The sequence below is a fragment of the Penaeus monodon genome, chromosome 11 (genome assembly GCF_015228065.2).
Source record: "Penaeus monodon isolate SGIC_2016 chromosome 11, NSTDA_Pmon_1, whole genome shotgun sequence".
Lineage (NCBI taxonomy): Eukaryota > Metazoa > Arthropoda > Malacostraca > Decapoda > Penaeidae > Penaeus > Penaeus monodon.
This window is the reverse complement of record NC_051396.1, coordinates 48,150,315-48,167,814: the sequence shown is the minus strand read 5'-3', so window position 1 is coordinate 48,167,814 and position 17,500 is coordinate 48,150,315. Positions and strand designations below refer to the sequence as shown.

Here is a 17,500-nt window from a genome sequence, read left to right as displayed (position 1 = left end):
TTAGAGAGATTGAGACAAGCAGAGGTTCGCAGCCAAGGCCAATGGCAGATAACCTCGTTAGTTCACTGGTCATTAATATGCAGCTATGAACTACAGCGTCTCAGATACATAGATAGATAGATAGATAAATAGAGATAGATAGATAAATAGATAGATAGATAGATAGATAGATAGATAAATAAATAGAGATAGATAGATAAATAAATAGAGATAGATAGATAGATAAATAGATAGATAGATAGATAGATAGAGAGAGAGAGAGAGAGAGAGAGAGAGAGAGAGAGAGAGTAGAAGAAAGAGAGAGAGAGCAGGAAAGTAGAAAATAAAAGAAAGATATTAAAAAAAGTCAAGCCTTACTCACAAATCTTAAACTGAAGGCCACATGCTCTGTTGAGGGTTAGCACCTAACGGATGTAACGTCTCTGAAACAAACGAACAAAGAACATAGTTGTTAGACTGAGTTATGGAGGAGAACATTTATCAAAGTGCGCCCTACAATAATGTCAAAAGTACTTGGCCCTCGTTTAGAAGGTGAAGGTCACTGCCTCATTAGTTTAGCACGTATCGGGGGGTGTCCCTGTGCTCAACGCTGTCTTCAGTTCAACCCAGTATCACTATGAGGCTGAACTCTTCAGCATGCCTGACCCTTTAGAAGCCGTTTATATGCCATGTTACCTATACCTTAGACTATAGAAACTAAGCGTGGCCTATGCCTTGTACAGAAGACCAATTATCTCGTTTGTACAGGGCCAATTATCATTAATATAGCATTATCAGTATTGATTATTATCATTCGGAGCGTGCCTGGACAGGGTAATGAAGCCCATCCCTATGATAAACATAATCTTCATTAACTTAATATGAGGTCAGTTTTGCTAGCCAGAGACATGTTTGATTCATCATGGTAATAGTATATATGATGCTAAAATGCTATTTAAACGGATTAGGTTGCCGTGATGATGATGGGTGATCTGATGCTATCGTGGTGTTATTAACAACTTTTTAATGATACGAATACTACTAATAATTTTAGTGATTATCATGGCTGTTATTATAATTGTGTGATATTACTGCTCATCATCATTATTGTTGTTATGGTTATTATAACTCTCGTTGTTAACATTATTACCATCACACTGTCTATCATAGTTATCATATTCATTACTACTGTTGTTGTGTTTATTTTATCATCATTATCATTTTCATCATCATTAATTTCATCATAATCAATTTTATCATTATCATTTTCATCATTATCATTTTCATCGTTATAATTTTCATCATTATCGTTGTATGTCTTTTCGTTATTAATATGACACTCATATTAGTATTATCATTATTATTTTACTACTGTGGCATCATTTTTCATATCTTAATTATTTTTATTGCTACTATTGATAGTAGTTATAGCATCACTATCATCATCATTAGTAGGAGTATTGATATCATCATCCTTTTCATCATCATTATCATTTATAATATTGTTATCACCATCGATGTTATTGTTGTTGTTATTATTAATACTATTATTATCACTATTATTATTATCATTATCATTATTATTATTATTATCATTATTATCAACATTATAATCATTATAATCGTTATCTTTATCATTAGTATCATTGATATCATTATCATTATTATTACCATAATTGTTATTATTATTATTATTATCGTTATCATTATTATTACAATTACCGTTATCATTATCATTATCTTAATTACTGTCATTAGCATTATTATAATCACTATCATTATCAATATTATCATCATTATCATTATCAATTTCATTATCTGATTACCAGCCTTATTGCTATACTTATGATTTTAATGCTATAATGGTTGTTATTGATATCATTATAGTATATTATCAGTATCATGGTTGACATTATCATTATTAATCAAGTTGCCCCATTATGGTTATTAGTGTAATAATAGTAATTATTATTATTGCCAATGATGATACCTTTAATGGAATTAGAACAGTTTTTATCATCATATTCATTACTTGTTTAATTGTTTGTATTGACATCATTATTATCATAACTCTCAACCTCATTATTGTTATTAGATCTAGCGTTATCAAAAATTAATTTCTCTGTTTATGATGTAAGATTATCTTCGATATTTTCACACTGATGTTACAAATTTTTATTAACATTCCATTATCACTACAGACATATTTTATTTCATTTTCATTATAGTCAATTTTTCCTTATAATCATTATTAACTTTATCATCATCTTTATCACTTTTTTACTTATCTTTACTAACATCTCAGTGATTCCTGATATTACGAATTTCATTGTTGTCATTAGTATCACTGCAGTAATATATTAATTACCATCATCATCATCATCATCATAATTACTTTCATTATCAATACTACTATTACAATGATCATTATCATCGTTATAAATAAGTCATTATCATTATTATTGTTATCGTCATCATCTTCATCACCATTACCGTCATTATTATTATTACTGTTTTTATTATTATTATCGTTATTATTATTATTATTATTATTATCATTATCATTATTATTATTTCTATTATTATTATCATTATTATTATTGTTATTACTATTAACATTATCATTATCAAAATTATTTTCATTATTTCTATTACCTTTATTTTTGTCATTATATTTATTAAAGTTATTATTTTCATTATCACTATCAGTAGCAGCAAGAGCATTACTATCAATGTTATTATTAACATTATCATTATAATTATTATTGATATTAGTATTACCCCCATCATTATAAATATATAATTATCATTATCCTCATCATCATCACCATTAACATCATTTTTATCATTGTCATTATCATTCGTAGTAGTAGAATCATTACAGTTATTATCGTTATTACGATCATTATGAGCATTTTGAACATTATTGATAATATTAATAATGTTAATTATGATTATCATCATAGCCATCATTATCATTATTGTTATCATTGTTATCATCATAATTACTATTAATCCTGCTACTGCTACTGCTGCTATTACTACCAATGTCATCATTATTAATATTGTTGTTATAATCTTCATTACAAGTTGCTATCATTGTAGTAGTAACAGTATTGGTATCATAATTACTATTATTATTAGAAGTAGTAGTAGTATCATTATAATTATTAACATTATCAATTATCATTATTATTATTATTATTATTATTATTACTATCATTATTATTATTATTATTATTATTATTATTATTATTATTATTATTATTATTATCATTTTATTATTATTATTATCGTTATTACTATTAATATCACCATTATAAGTATCACAGTAGCTATCCTTATCAATAACATTAGTACTAGCAATAGTAGTATTAATAATAGTAGTATTAGTGGTAGTAGTAGTCTAGTAGTAATAGTGGTAAGAGCAGAATCATTATCATTAGTAATTTTGTCAATTGTATATTAGTAGTAGTAACATCATAATCATTATAATTAACATATCATATAATCATTATCACCGTTTTTCCTTGTTATTGTATTGTGAATTATCATTGTTCACTCTCATTATCATTATTATTATTATTATAATTATTATCATTATCATCATTATTATCATTATTATCATTATCCTTATTTTTCATCATTATTACTATCATTATTAGTAGTACTATTATTGTTACTGATTTTATTATTATCTTCATATCTAATATTATTAACACTATTATCATAATTATTATTATTATTACGATTCTAATTATTTTTATAATCATTATCTGCAGTATGTTTAGTATTAACATCATCATAATTCTCAGTATTATTGTTATTATCAGTATCATTATCTTCACTGTTATGATGATTATGAATATCATTACCATTATAATGATTGAAAGTATCATTATCATTATTATCATTGTTATTGTCATCATCATTATTTTGTCTTTAAATAATGTTGCTATTATTTTCCATATTATCGTTAATATTATTATTATTACTGTTATCATCACTGTTGCCATCAGGACCATCACTATTATCACTAGTGTTATTGTTCTTACTGTTATCATCATTGTTATTATTGTTATTATCTTTCTCATTATTGTATTATTATCATTACCTTTATCAGAGTATAATCATTATTACCAATATTAGTATCATCATTATTATCATTATCATTATAATTACTATCAGTATTATAATTACCATCATTATTATGGTCATTTTTAGTAGTAGAAGTAGTAATAGTATTGTTATTATCATCATGATCATCATCATCATTATCATTATTATTATTATTATTATTATTATCATTATTATTATTATTATCATTATTATTATTATTATTATTATTATTATTATTATTATTATTTTTATCATTAACATTATTACCATTATCATCATAATCCTATGTTATTATTATCATTAGTAGTAATAGTAGTAGCATTATTAGTAGTAGTATCATTATTATTATTATTATTATCTTAATTATTATCATCATTACCCTTATCACAATCATCATTACTGTTATTTTAATTACCACTAATAGTAGTAGTGTTAGTAGTAGCAGGGGTGGTAATAGATATAGAAGTATGGTAGTTATAGTAGTATCATTATCACTATTGTTACCATTAGCATTGTCATTATCATTAGTATTGGAATTAAGATAATCATTGCCATAAATAATAATAGTATAATGTTAGTATAATCATAATAATGTTATTATTATTATTATCATTATTATTATTATTATCATTATTATAATTATTATTATTATCATTAATATTATTATCATCATAACTATTATTATCATCAGTTGTAGTAGTAGTAGTATCATTATTATTATCATGATTATTATTATTATTATCATGATTATTTATTATCATCATTATCACTATTATTATTATTAATATTATTATTATTATCATTATTATCATTAGTATTATTTTCATTAACATCATTATTGTTACTACTACTATTATTATCACTATCGTAATTATCACTACTACTAACATTATTACTATCATTATCATTATCAGCATTATTGCTATTATTATCATTATTATTATTATTATCATCATCATCATCATCATCATCATCATCATTATTAACAATATTATAACAATATTTATGATTATCATTATTCCTATCATTATTTTTATTATTATTATCATTATTATTATTATTATTATTATTATTATTATTATCATTATTATTCTTATTCTTATTCTTATTCTTATTATTATTGTTGTTGTTGTTGTTGCTTTGTTGTTGTTGTTATTGTTATTATTATTATTATTATTATTATTATTATTATCATTATTATTATCATCCTTATTATTATCATTATTATTATCATTATAATTGTTATTATCATCCTATCACCATCATCAATATGGCTATTGTTATCATCATTATTACTACTGTTCTCCTTACTGTTATTATTTTCACTATCAGTCGTGTCATCCTTTCTCTTATCACTGTTATTACTGAAATCATTAATGTTATCTTATGATTATTTTCCTGATGATGATCACAATAAACATTATCAAACTCAAATCTTATCTTACCTATTATCTATCACCTTCGTCACCACCATCATCATCAACAACATTATATCAATGACGCTATCAAGTTATCTATCATTATGTATTCAAAACATTATCATCATTATCTTAATGAATATCCTCCTGTTATACTGTAAGCACATTCCCTTTCTTCTGTTGGCTTCTAAGCTTTAAAAAAACGCGTTTATCTACTCCTAATAAAAAATAATATTAAAGCTAAAAGAGAATAAGTGAGGAAACGAGAATAAAGCTTGGGATAAGGATTATTCTAAGAAGCCAAAGCTCAGTAAAAGCTAAACGGAAAAAAATAGAATTAAAGGCAAAAGTCTAAAAAAAAAAAATGATAAGCAAATAAAAGCAATATAAATCATAGACAGAAGCGGAGGGAGAGATTACCAAGCGATTTAGCTAAAGCGTTAAGTAATAAATAAATAGATAATAAAAACAATAGGCCAGCCTGAATAATTGCGTCTCGAAAGCATTCAGTTCCGCGGTTCGTTTCGTGAGAGTCGAGCGAACCAGGAGTCGAGACCTCCGACGCCTGTTAACTTAAAAGAGGGAATCAAGTGGGCTTTTTTCTTACCTTCGATGCCAAGGAAGCGCTGGAAAAGGCGTCGGAAATGTTGAAGGACCTAGTAGGGGAGGAGAGGTCAAACATGGACCCCCAGGTACCACTGTGTTGAGAGAAAAGACAGGCGATTATCAGTAGGGTCGTTATGACTCGATCTCTTACCAGCGTCTGTGCGTACTACACGTGGTCATACTAATAAAGACATACTCACAGAAAAGCGAGCTTGATTATCTTTGAACCTAGTGCAAGTGTTCACGTGTACTATATGGGGTCATGCCTACTAATAAAAGACATACTTATCGCGCTCTGTTATTCATTACGAGAAACAGTCCGATATTAGAACAAACCTGCTTGTGTACATGGATGCTGGCCGTGGCCTACTCGAGCTTCGTTCTCTGTACCTTGTTCCTGTTGAAGATAGGATACACAGTGAGTATTGCAAAAAATGCGATGTTTGTTTTTGTCAAAAGCCTTTTAAGAATTTTTGCCGTGTTGAGATAGCACGCTAAGTAATGCACTAATTAATTATTATTATGTACACTGTGGAATAAACGTGGGATGTAACGTAAAAATATAATCACACGGCCTTCAACGTAAAAAAATAAATAAATAAATAAAAATCATAGAAGTTTTATTACGTCATTTAATTTCATTGGGTCATCTGGAAAAAAATACGTAATATACTGAATATTTAATGATACTCAATAAAGTCTTCTGTTCATAATGCTACTTCAGAGATATGTGTAAAACTCATCAGATTGTGTTGAATTTTCAGCTTCATTTGACGTTAAAACAAAGGATTTGAAATTTCCGGCCCAACAAATTTTGACTTCACAGTGCATCATTTATAAGCGAAGACACTGTACACTGTAATATTCTGTGTTAAGTATATGCATTTATGTCCTTCTGTATTTACCTGTCTGTCTGTCTGTCTAAATTTCTTATCTGTCTGTCTGTCTGCCTCTCTATTTTTCTATTTATATATTTCTATCTAGTTATGTAGCTAGTGCGTGCGTGCGTGCGTGCCTGTGTGTGTGTGTGTGTGTGTGTGTGTGTGTGTGTGTGTGTGTGTGTGTGTGTGTGTGTGTGTGTGTGTGAGGATAAGTAAATGGGTGTATATATGTATGTGTGTATGTGTCTGTGTGCATGACTGTATGCTTCCATTTATACATGCATTTGTGGGATGTGTGTCTGTTCATCCGGGGTGCATCTAATACCAAAATCAATCCATACATTGGTTACAAAAAGCCTTGAATAAACATGCACCTTTGGGGCTGTTAATCCCAGTTCTAATCTTGCTGTAAGATTGCGTTCACTGCATTTTCTTACGGGCTTTGGAGCGTGACAGATCTTGGCAAAAGTGTTAGTATCTGAGATCGAAAGAAAAGGTGGAGAGGATATACGTGTGCAATGACCCCGTGTCTGGATTGCTTCGGTCCGGCTTGCAACATGAAGCAACTTTCAATAGGGTCGGGGGGGGGGCAATGGTGGTGTGGTGGAGGGGGGTGGAGGTGAAGTTTTTGAAAAAAAATCTGACTTTTTTATTCATATATATTTTTTTTTCTTACGTTATTTTATTTTATGAAGAGGAGATGGAGGGTGGCAAAAAAATATAAATAAGTAAATAAAAATAATAATAATATAATAATAAAAAAAAGGTCAACGTAATTTTAATTAATCGGGTGTAGATAATGTGTAGCTTAAGGGGGGAGGGGGGAGGGGGAGGGGGATTGAAAGGGGGGAGGGAGGGAGGGAGGGAGATGGGGACACCTAATCACCATCATCATCATCATCACCACGAGGATCATTCATCAAGGTTTCTCTCACAGAACTTATTACCAGACTCATTAGCGACGTGTGAGAACGTATTCTTGTTGAGCGCCGCCCGAACCTCCATCAGTAGAGCATTGCTGTATCGCGATCTACCTCTATCTACACCACACATCTCTGAATCTAGTTCACCTCCGTTATCTGAGTCACCTCCGTTATCTGGAAGAGAAGCAGGTCAGAGTTCACACACAGCTCCCACCCCCTCCCCTCTCCTTCTGTCTCCCCCTCCCCTCCCCTCTCCCTCTTTCCCTCTCCTTCCGTCTCTCCCATTCTCCCCTCCCCTCTCCTTCTGTCTCCCCTTTCTCCCCTCTCCTTTTCCCTCTTTCCCTCTTCCCCTCCTTTTCCCTCCCTCCTTCTTCCCCTCTCCTACTGTCAACCCGTTCTCTCCCTCCTTTTCTCTCCCCCCTCTTCCTCTCCTTTTCGCCGCTTCTCTCTCCCCCTCCTTCTCCCTCCCTCCCTCTTCACTTCTCCTTCCGTCTCCCCCTTCTCCTCTTCCTTTTCCCTCCCTCATTCTTTCCCTCGTTTTCCCTCTTTCCCTCTTCCCCTCCTTTTCCCTCTTCCCCTCATTTTCCCTCCCTCCCTCTTCCCCTCCTTTTCCCTCCTCCCTTCTTTTCCCTCCCTCCCCTTCTTTTCCCTCCCTCCCCTTCTTTTCCCTCTCTCCCCTCCTTTTCCCTCCCTCCCTCCTCCCCCGCCTCGTGTCGTGGTGAGGTCGTTTTATAGTGTCTCGCGTGTGTCGTGTTTTGAGAGTATTTTGTCGCCGGTTCTCGACAGCTGTGACGTCAGATCGCAAATTACTCTACCGTGTTGATACAAAGGTAGAAAAATACACTATACGCTCTAACGAGATTTATTCACAGAGAGCGAGAAAGGTGAGACAAACGTTTCGAAATCCCATCAGAGCTTCATCTTCAGGTATCTACAGGTCTTCAAGTGTTTGCTTTGAAGGTGAGAGATCCAGGAGGATTTCGAAACTTTTGATTCACTTTTTTTTTTTAGTGAATTTTGTTTGCGTGTATAGTGTTTTTTTTTTTTTTTTTTTTTTTTTTTTGTAACATATGTGACCTTGGAAATGTCTAGTGGGAGAATTAGTCGTAGAAATCTCAGTGGTTGTATGCGCGCGCGTGTGTGTGTCTGTGTTTAGATAGTGTGTGTGTGTGTGTGTGTTTTTAGATGCTAGGGAAATCTCATTATGTAGAAGAAAAAATAGACTACATAGGAGAACAAAAAGAAGCTTTATATAGAGACTAAAGAGTATCTACTGCTTTTGGTTTAAAATATCCGTCAATTTTTTGAGTTAAGGTTTCACTACATGGCACCGCAACCAAACTAGAGTAAAGCAAATGCGTGTCTACGTGTGTGGATAGGTGTGTATGTGAGATAGATAGAGGGGCGGAGAGACAGAGAGGGGGAAAGAGAGAGAGAGAGAGAAAGAGAGAGAGAGAGAGAGAGAGAGAGAGAAAGAGAGAGAGAGAGAAAGAGAGAGAGAGAGAAAGAGAGAGAGAGAGGAAGAGAGAGAGAGAGGGAGAGAGAGAGAGAGAGAGAGAGACAGAGAGAGAGAGAGAGAGAGAGAGAGGGAGAGAGAGAGAGAGAAAGAGAGAGTGTGCGTGTGTGTATGTGTCAAAGCGTCAGCCTCTCGCACCCACCGTAATATGGTCCGGAGGAAGATGCGCAGTTCGCAGCGGCGTTCAGCGACCTCACATCACTGCGCACGCTGTTGATGTGCTGTGTCCAGCTGTGTCCTCCTGCGTAGGAGCTGAAGAGGTTGCTGGTGCTGCCGCCCCAGCCGCCGGACGCGAGAGACGCCGAGGACTCCATACTGTTGCTGTGCAGGACCTCGCGAGATCCCCAGCGGCGGGAGAGGCTGGCGTTGTCACCGTAGAAGGTCCTCGACTCCTTGATGCTAGAGGCACGCTCGAGACGACGGGACACGCGGATGCCGTCGCTGAAGGACGAGCGGTCGTCCTTGACGGACTGCGACCTGCGGCGGGAGGGAGAGGGAGATGTCAAGATTTTCCTTCATAAAAGACTCGGTGCCTCGTCTGCGTTTATCTTAAGATTGACATGAGGGAGTTATTCCGGGCTTTTTTCTCCCTTCTCTCCCTTTTTGTAAACCCTCTGCCTTCCCCCTTTTCCCCTTTCTCTCCTCTTTGCATTTGCTCTGCCTCTTCCCCTCTCCCCTCTACTTCCTGCCCACTTTCCCTCCTTCCTTCCCCCCTCCTTCCCTCCTCCTCCCTCCTCTCCCGCCTTCCCCCTCCTCCCTCCCTCGGCCCTTCCCCCCCTCCCTCGCTCTCGCCCTACCTCTCCATTCGCCTGATGCGCTGCGCCTCATAGACGTCCTCGTCGGCGTCGTCCTTGCCGAAGGACTCTGGCGGAGACGGCGCAGGTCCCTTGTTGTGGCGCGCTGGGGCTGAGGTCTTGCCCTTAGGCGCGGCGGGCTGCTCCAAGGGCGCGGTGCTCCGAAGGGGGGGCGGCTGGAGCGCGGCCTCACACATGGTCTGGAAGGCGAGGCGCGACATGAGTCATCTGCGAGGACTTTGGCTTGTCGCCATGAGTTGTGAGGCCGCATGATTAGAGCGGCTTCGTGGCTATAGGCTCTTGCGGAAGGCTTTGAGGAACAGGTGGCTTCCGCTTATTTCAGCCAGTTATATTATTGAACATCAGCAAGGGTTTGCACTTAAAGAGCTGTCTATATATTAATCTAATGTATGTCTGTACACACGCGCGCGGGCACACACACACACACACACACACACACACACACACACACACACACACACACACACACACACACACACACACACAAGAGGCGAAAATAGGCTTTACCTGATGGCTTCGAAACTTATCAGGGGAGAACACCTGTTTGCAGAATTCACAGGGTATTAACTCCTCGATCTCCTTGGACATGTGGCCGTTCATCATGGTCTTGCTGTCGAACTTGATGACGCCGTTCACGTACCCGTTGGCCAGCGTCTTCTCCTGCGCGGGCGTGGGCGAAGTCGTGGGCGGCGGGCTGGTGGCCTTGTTGCTCATGAAGGCCTTCTCCCACGGCGTCGGGCTCTTGATGTAGCCGTTGATGTTGGCGGTGGGCGAGGGGGACGCCTTCTGCTGCAGGTTGGGCAGGTTGGGTAGGTTGGGCGGCGTCTGCGGGGGAGGAGGAGCTCGGTACTTGTGCGGGTTCTTGATGAAGACAGTCTCGGCGTGCTCCTGCGCCGGCTGCGGGGACGTGGACGGCTGCTTCGCCTGTGTGTCGGGGACGGAGGGCTGTGGCGACGCGGTAGGTGGCGGCGACGCGGTTTTCTGCGGCGCTGTGGTCGGCTGCGGGGAGGAGGAGGAAGGCTGTGCCGAGCCTGCGGTCTCGATGTCTGGACTCGGGCGGTGTGCAGGCAGCTGCGTCGCCGAGCGGCTGGTGATGACTGGCTGCACCTGCGTCGCGTCTTCGTCAGCGCCTGTGTCTTCCAGAGGAGCTGTGTTGGAGCGCGTGTACCCCCTTCTGCTGCCCGAGATGCTGCGCCACGAGAAGATGGCTGAGGACAGGAGGCGGCCACGTCTCGGCCGCATGAAGGGGCCGTCCTCGTCCTCGTAGTCGTACTCGAGGTCAGTCGTCGGAGTGTCCGGCGGTGCCAGCTCGGGCGTGGCACTGATGGCCGGCACGGGTGAAGCCGAACTGCTCGTGGAGGGCGTGGTGGAGACGGAACTACTGCTCATGGATCCGCTGCTGACGGAGCTGTTGCTCGTCGAGCTCGAGGGCGCCGGGCTGACGCTGAAGGGCCGGTTGCTGCCCGCGCTCTGGCTCGGGGACACGACGACCGACGGCTTCTGGTCGACGATGGTGATGGTGGTGGTGGGCGGCGGGCTGACGGGCGGCGGGCTGATCGAGGGCGGGCAGCTGGGCGGAGGACTAGTGGGCGTGCTCACCGGGCTGCCACGAGACGTGTCCCTCGAACTCCTCCAGCCTGAGGAATAGCTCCTTGAGGGGCCCGGGGAGGCGGGCGTGGGGCTTCTCCTCGAGGACCCGGACGCCTGACTCCGGGGTGGGACGGGCGCGGGGCTCTTGGAGGGCGCCGTGGCTTTCCTGGGCGGCGCGCACACCGGCGTCGGGGTCCTGCCGGGGGTGGGGGGCGTGGGGGCGGGGCTCCTTCTCGGCGAGGACGAGGCTGTGCCCTGGATCCTGGACTGGATCGAGGACGACTGGACAGAGGACGTCTCAACGGAAGTGCTCGAGGAGGTGGTGGTCGTGATTCCGGAGGAGGAGGAGGAGGAGGTCGTGGAGGTGCTGGAGCTCATGGCGGCTGCGGCTGCCGCTGCCGCCGCGCGCTGGGCGATGCGCGAGGCACGAGGAAGCTGCGTCTCGTTCTGTTCGCAGCTGGTCTGGTGCCGCATGAGGTCGCGCTCGGCGAACATCTCGTCGCAGAACTCGCACGGCAGCATCACGGGCGCCTCACGACGAATGGCGGGCTGAAAGAAAAAGAAAAGAGGTTGGTGTCTGTGCGCTCGCAGCATCATGATTTGCGCTTTCGAGCATGACTACAGGCGGGCCTGTCATGAGAGAGGTACTTACTCCGTCTTCCTTGAAGGACACCCTCTTCTTGAGGCCGGCGTTCTTGGGCCGAGCGCCTGTGCTGAGGGCGCTGCCGCTGTTGCTGGTGCTGCTGGAGGAGGCGTTAGAATCGCTTGATGACTTACTGATGGGTGTGCTCCTGCTGGAAGAAGAGGACGATGACGACGACGACGACGACGAGTTCGTGACGGTGCGAGGAGACGCCGGGGGACGCCGGGAGCTCCTGCGCGACCTTGGCGAATCGGAATCCTCCGAATCGCTGCTGTCGGAAGAGCTGTCCTGCTGCGGAACGAGAGAGAAACAAGTCAACGCGATCCTGTGGTCTAAAGTCCGACTGATGCGTCAAAACGCATGCAAAAGAATGGTCGGAAGAACAGTTCGAAGTGGACACTTACTGCACGCTCTGGCATGGAGAGGGACCTCCTGAACGTCGGTCGGTGCTTCTTGTTGAACTCTGAAGGAGGCAGGTCGTCCTCGGCCTTGGCAAGCTGGAAGGCAAGCCACCTGTCGTACTGTTCTTGAGTTGCGTTCGCTGGCGGCTCGACGTCGCGAGAGCCTGCGCGGGGGGAAGGGAGGTGAGACGAGGGTAAACAGAAACGGAAATAAGATCACGTATTTGAGTCTGAACTGAAAGGAACGCGTTTCCGCCCTCCATCGCATCTTACCGCTTGAACGAGAGGAACCTGACGAGGACGAGACGGAGGCCGAGACGGAGGACATGACCGCCGTCGTCTCAAGGGCGAGAGAGGTCGGCCTCCGGGGACGAGCGCCGTTGGAGTACGACGAGTAAGAAGCGCTCGAGGCCGTGGTTGAGGACGAGGATTCGGAGGAGGAGGTAGTTGTCGAGGAGGTAGACGAGGAGCTGGCCACGGACCGGGTACTCACGGAGGAGGACGTTTTGCTGGTGCTCGACGACGAAACCGAGGTGGACCTCGAGGTTTCGGAGGAGACGGCGCTGGAGGTCGACACGGAGGAGGCTGGCGGAGGCTTGGACACAGAGCTGGTGGTGGAGGTGGAGGCGGTGCGCGCCGTGGACGCCGTGGTGGAGGTGGACGTGGCGGTGGACGAGGTGGACGAGGGGGACGACTTGGACGAGGAGCAGCAGCAGTCGTCGTCCTTGGAGTCGGTGTCGTTGCAGGAATCCTTGCAGGACTCGGAGCCGGAGTAAGGCGTGTAGGACGGAGGCGTGTGCGTGTTGGCGGGGCGCTGGTACCTGTAGGAGGCGGAGGACGTGCGACTCGACAGGAGGGCGGACACCATGTCTGGGGGGAGGGGAGAGCGGGGATTAAGTCTCTCGCTTTTATTCCCTCTCTCTTTTGGTCTCTCTCTTTCTCTCTGCTCCTCTTTCTCCTTCGTTTTATTTATTTCTCTCTCTCTCTCTCTTTTGTTTCTCTTTATCTTTCTGTTTCTCTCTGTCTCTTCCTTTCTCTTTCTCTTTCTCTTCCTCTTTCTCTCTCTCTCTCTCTCTCTTTCTGTCTCTCTAACCTCTATCTACCTATCCATCTATCTATATATTGACCCTATCAATCTATCTATCCATCTATCCATATATCTATCCATCCATCCATCTATCTATCTATCTATTCATCTATCTATCTATCTGCCCATCTATCCATCTATCCATCCATCCATCTATCCATCTATATCTCTCTCTCTCCATCCATCTATCTATCTATAATCTCTTCTCTCCCCCTCTATTCACTGACACACGAGTCTCCCGTCCCTAGCTCGCCACACTCACCATCGTAGTCCTGTGTGGTTCGAGCAACACGTCGCGAGGAACTGCTGAATGAGGATGAGGTCCTACTCGGGACGCTGTGACTTCGCTGGGTTTTCTTCTCTCGAGGTTTATTGACGTAGTTCTTGATAATGTCCTCCTCGCGACAGAATCTGCGACAGAAGGTTGAGTCAGGTTGAGAAAGGAATAGAGATGTGTGTGTGTGTGTGTGTGTGTGTGTGTGTGTGTGTGTGTGTGTGTGTGTGTGTGTGTGTGTGTGTGTGTGTGTGTGTGTGTCTGTTTGTGTTTGATTGTTTGCTTGAATGTGAGCCTGTTTGTTTGCATGTACGCATGTGCTTGTGTATGTCTCCACCCGTTTTGTTAGACAAAACAAACAAAAGGTAGACTCACCTAATATCCATGAGCATATCCCGAGGAATGTCTCTCCTACAGATGGCGCAGTTCTTGGTGGTGTTGGCGATGCCCTTGACGCACACCATGCAGAAGGTGTGACCGCACTCCAGCACGAGGGGAAGGGTCACGGGGCCCAGGCAAATGGGGCACTCCGACCCCTCCTCGTCAGAACTGTTCTCCTGGTCTGGGGAAGAGAATACTCAGAATCAGTGGAGTTTTGATGGACATGTTGAAGTTGGGGTCTCGCTGAAATGCCACGGATTGGACTTGAACTTCAGTGACTGTTCTTAGCTCGTGCATAACGAAGTATAAGCTTGAAAGATTATGTTTATCATGTCTACGATGCGTTTCTTCAAGTCCTATGAATTATTTATATATCGATCCTTATTTGCATGTATAGTATCATCCACAAACAACAGCATTATCAGTAATATCAACGTTGTACCATCAACAAACAGCATAGCATTTTCATGGTATTTCCCACTTTAAAGTAACATTAACAAACAACACGGCATTTTCATAGATAAACACATCATTTCCCACTTCGAAACATCATTAAAAACCAGTGATAACGTGCTTATACTCACCCTTTTCATCGGGCGTGAGGTACTTGTGGTCATACTCGTAGTGGAACTGAAGGTGTTTGAACTGAACATACTTAGTGCAGCCCTTGCAGAGTTCCGTCCGAGACTCGCAGTAGTCGACGTGGCTCTGGAACTCCTGGGCAATCACCTCCAGCTCACAGTGTTGGCACTTCATGAGGCGTCGAGGGCACTCCTCCTTCTGCGGGGAGAGAAGGGGACGACGTACATTTAAAAAAAAGGGGCGGGGGTCTTTGTCGTCTTTTAGAAGAGGAAGGGGATGGCCTATTGTGATGTCTCCTACAAAAGAATAGATATATTTTTTTCTTTTTTTCTTTTTTGTGGCGGGGAAGATTTAAAATCCATCTCTGATTCCTCCTTCTGCAGGAGAACAGAAAAAAAACTTGTGATTTTCTTGAGGAAAGAATAAAAGGACGTTTGAGATTGCACCTCAAGACACTGGTTGAGTAGGCGCTTCACTCCCTCCCTATGCTCTAGTCACAGCCACAGCAGCTTTGCCTCTGCTTGGGGAATGGGAGAAGGAGTGTAGGGGAAAACGGTAGGATGAAGAATGAGGAAGAATGACACAGAAGAAAAAAAAAGAGAGAAAAAAATGTAGGAAAAAAAAATCTGTCTCATACCGTGGTCCCATAAATCGAGCAGAGAAGGTTAACCCCCCCCCCCTTTCTCCCCCCCCCCACTTTCTTCTCCCCCCTTTCTCCCCCCCCCTCTCTTCACCCCGTCCAGACACGTGCTTCAGAAACGACTTTGGTCTGAATATCTCATTTCCTGGGACGACCTTGTGCTCTGAAGTGGCCCCTTTTCCCGTTTCCTTGAAATATTTTGCCTTTTCTTTTCTTTTTTAAATGAGAAATTTTATTCCCAGTATCTACCTGCTCTCTTATCCCATTTCCTTCCACGTCTGGCTTTGCACCGATAGCCAAGACTCTATGGAAACGTGTAGGGAGAAAAAAAGGAAAACAAAAAGAGTGTACAAATTAAGAGCCGGGCGGATTGGCACAGTGCCGCGTGACGTCAGATCTAGCCTAGTTGCTTCCCTCGGGTTTCGAGGCCCACGGCAAGAGTACAGACTTTCCCGCGATGTCACACAGGTTAGAAATTGTGACATTATCCTCTGCTCGTACATCAAACTCTCTATTGAAGTCTCCATATAGTCTCTGTCGCGTCTTCTGTCGTTCACGATGCGAGCTATATGCGTATAGAATAAAAATTCCAGCTAAAGAAATCGAAAGAATTAATTTTTAAGCTCTCGTTAAACAGCGAATTGACTGGAGACTCCACTTCTATAAGGATCAAGTGTTTTTTCCCTAAGGAAGTAATTTTAGATCGCTTGCATAAACTACCACGATGCAATATGTGAGTCTAACAAGGCTTGAGAGAGAGATAATATGATGTGTCAGTTCAGAGAGGCTTATGGTTATTTAAGACCACCTGGAGGACCGAGAGAGAGCTATTAAACGTTAAAAAGCTGGAAAGTTAAAGCTATTAAGAGTTATTAAAAGTTGTTCGAACCAACACTCAAGCTATTTTAATCATAGACTGTAAGCTGTATTTCAAAATACCTGTTTCTCGTTTGTTTAATTACGAGAGATTTTTCTATAATGGGGAAGACTTGTGTGCGACGGTTATATGCATAACGATATAATCATAAGTTACATGAAGGAAGAATATTTTGTGTGAGAGAAAATACATGAATTTATATATAGATACACAAATATGTAATTTCAAAACATTTATACATATGCACACACACACACACACACACACACACACACACACACACACACACACACACACACACACACACACACACACACACACACACACACACACACACACACACACACACATGGAAAAAACACCATATAACCCTATACCTTTTTTTTACATCGCCAATATGATACGATTGAATTAAAAAAAAACTCAATCTTCTTCAACAACTAGATAGAAATGGGAGCAAAGTAGACAACGACAAATTTAAATGGGATAAGACTGGGCCAGCGGCGGTCGAGCCAAAATCTGGGTTAGTGGGGAGTGGGTTCTGAAGCAGGAGTACGCTACGGGGCAAGGTGTGTGAAAGAGAGAGAGAGAGAGAGAGGGGGGGGTGGGGACGAGGGGGAGGAGAGGGAGAGAGAGAGAGAGAGAGAGAGAGAGAGAGAGAGAGAGAGAGAAGAGAGAGAGAGAGAGAGAGAGAGAGAGAGAGAGAGGGGGGGGACGTTGGGGAAGAGAGAGAGAGAGAGAGGGAGGGAGGGAGGGAGGGAGGGAGGG

General features: G+C 41.6%; 1 protein-coding gene across 5 annotated transcripts in view; it reads right to left on the bottom strand.

The window, feature by feature from the left end:
• Nucleotides 1–17,500, bottom strand: part of LOC119579019 (flocculation protein FLO11-like) — a 55,738-nt gene that overhangs the window by 6,575 nt on the left and 31,663 nt on the right. For 3 of the 5 annotated variants that reach the window (XM_037926717.1, XM_037926719.1, XM_037926718.1), the window contains exons 5-16: nt 15,218–15,413; nt 14,628–14,814; nt 14,241–14,389; nt 13,165–13,761; nt 12,895–13,055; nt 12,500–12,781; nt 10,765–12,396; nt 10,240–10,436; nt 9,585–9,919; nt 7,951–8,100; nt 6,459–6,519; nt 6,124–6,214 (exon numbers count right to left, since the gene is read on the bottom strand). In XM_037926717.1, coding sequence (XP_037782645.1) covers nt 6,124–6,214; nt 6,459–6,519; nt 7,951–8,100; nt 9,585–9,919; nt 10,240–10,436; nt 10,765–12,396; nt 12,500–12,781; nt 12,895–13,055; nt 13,165–13,761; nt 14,241–14,389; nt 14,628–14,814; nt 15,218–15,413 — 4,038 coding nt within the window. Of the gene's footprint in view, nt 1–361; nt 423–6,123; nt 6,215–6,458; nt 6,520–7,950; nt 8,101–9,584; nt 9,920–10,239; nt 10,437–10,764; nt 12,397–12,499; nt 12,782–12,894; nt 13,056–13,164; nt 13,762–14,240; nt 14,390–14,627; nt 14,815–15,217; nt 15,414–17,500 lie in introns of all 5 variants that reach the window. The other 2 variants (XM_037926720.1, XM_037926721.1) reach the window with 2 other exon arrangements.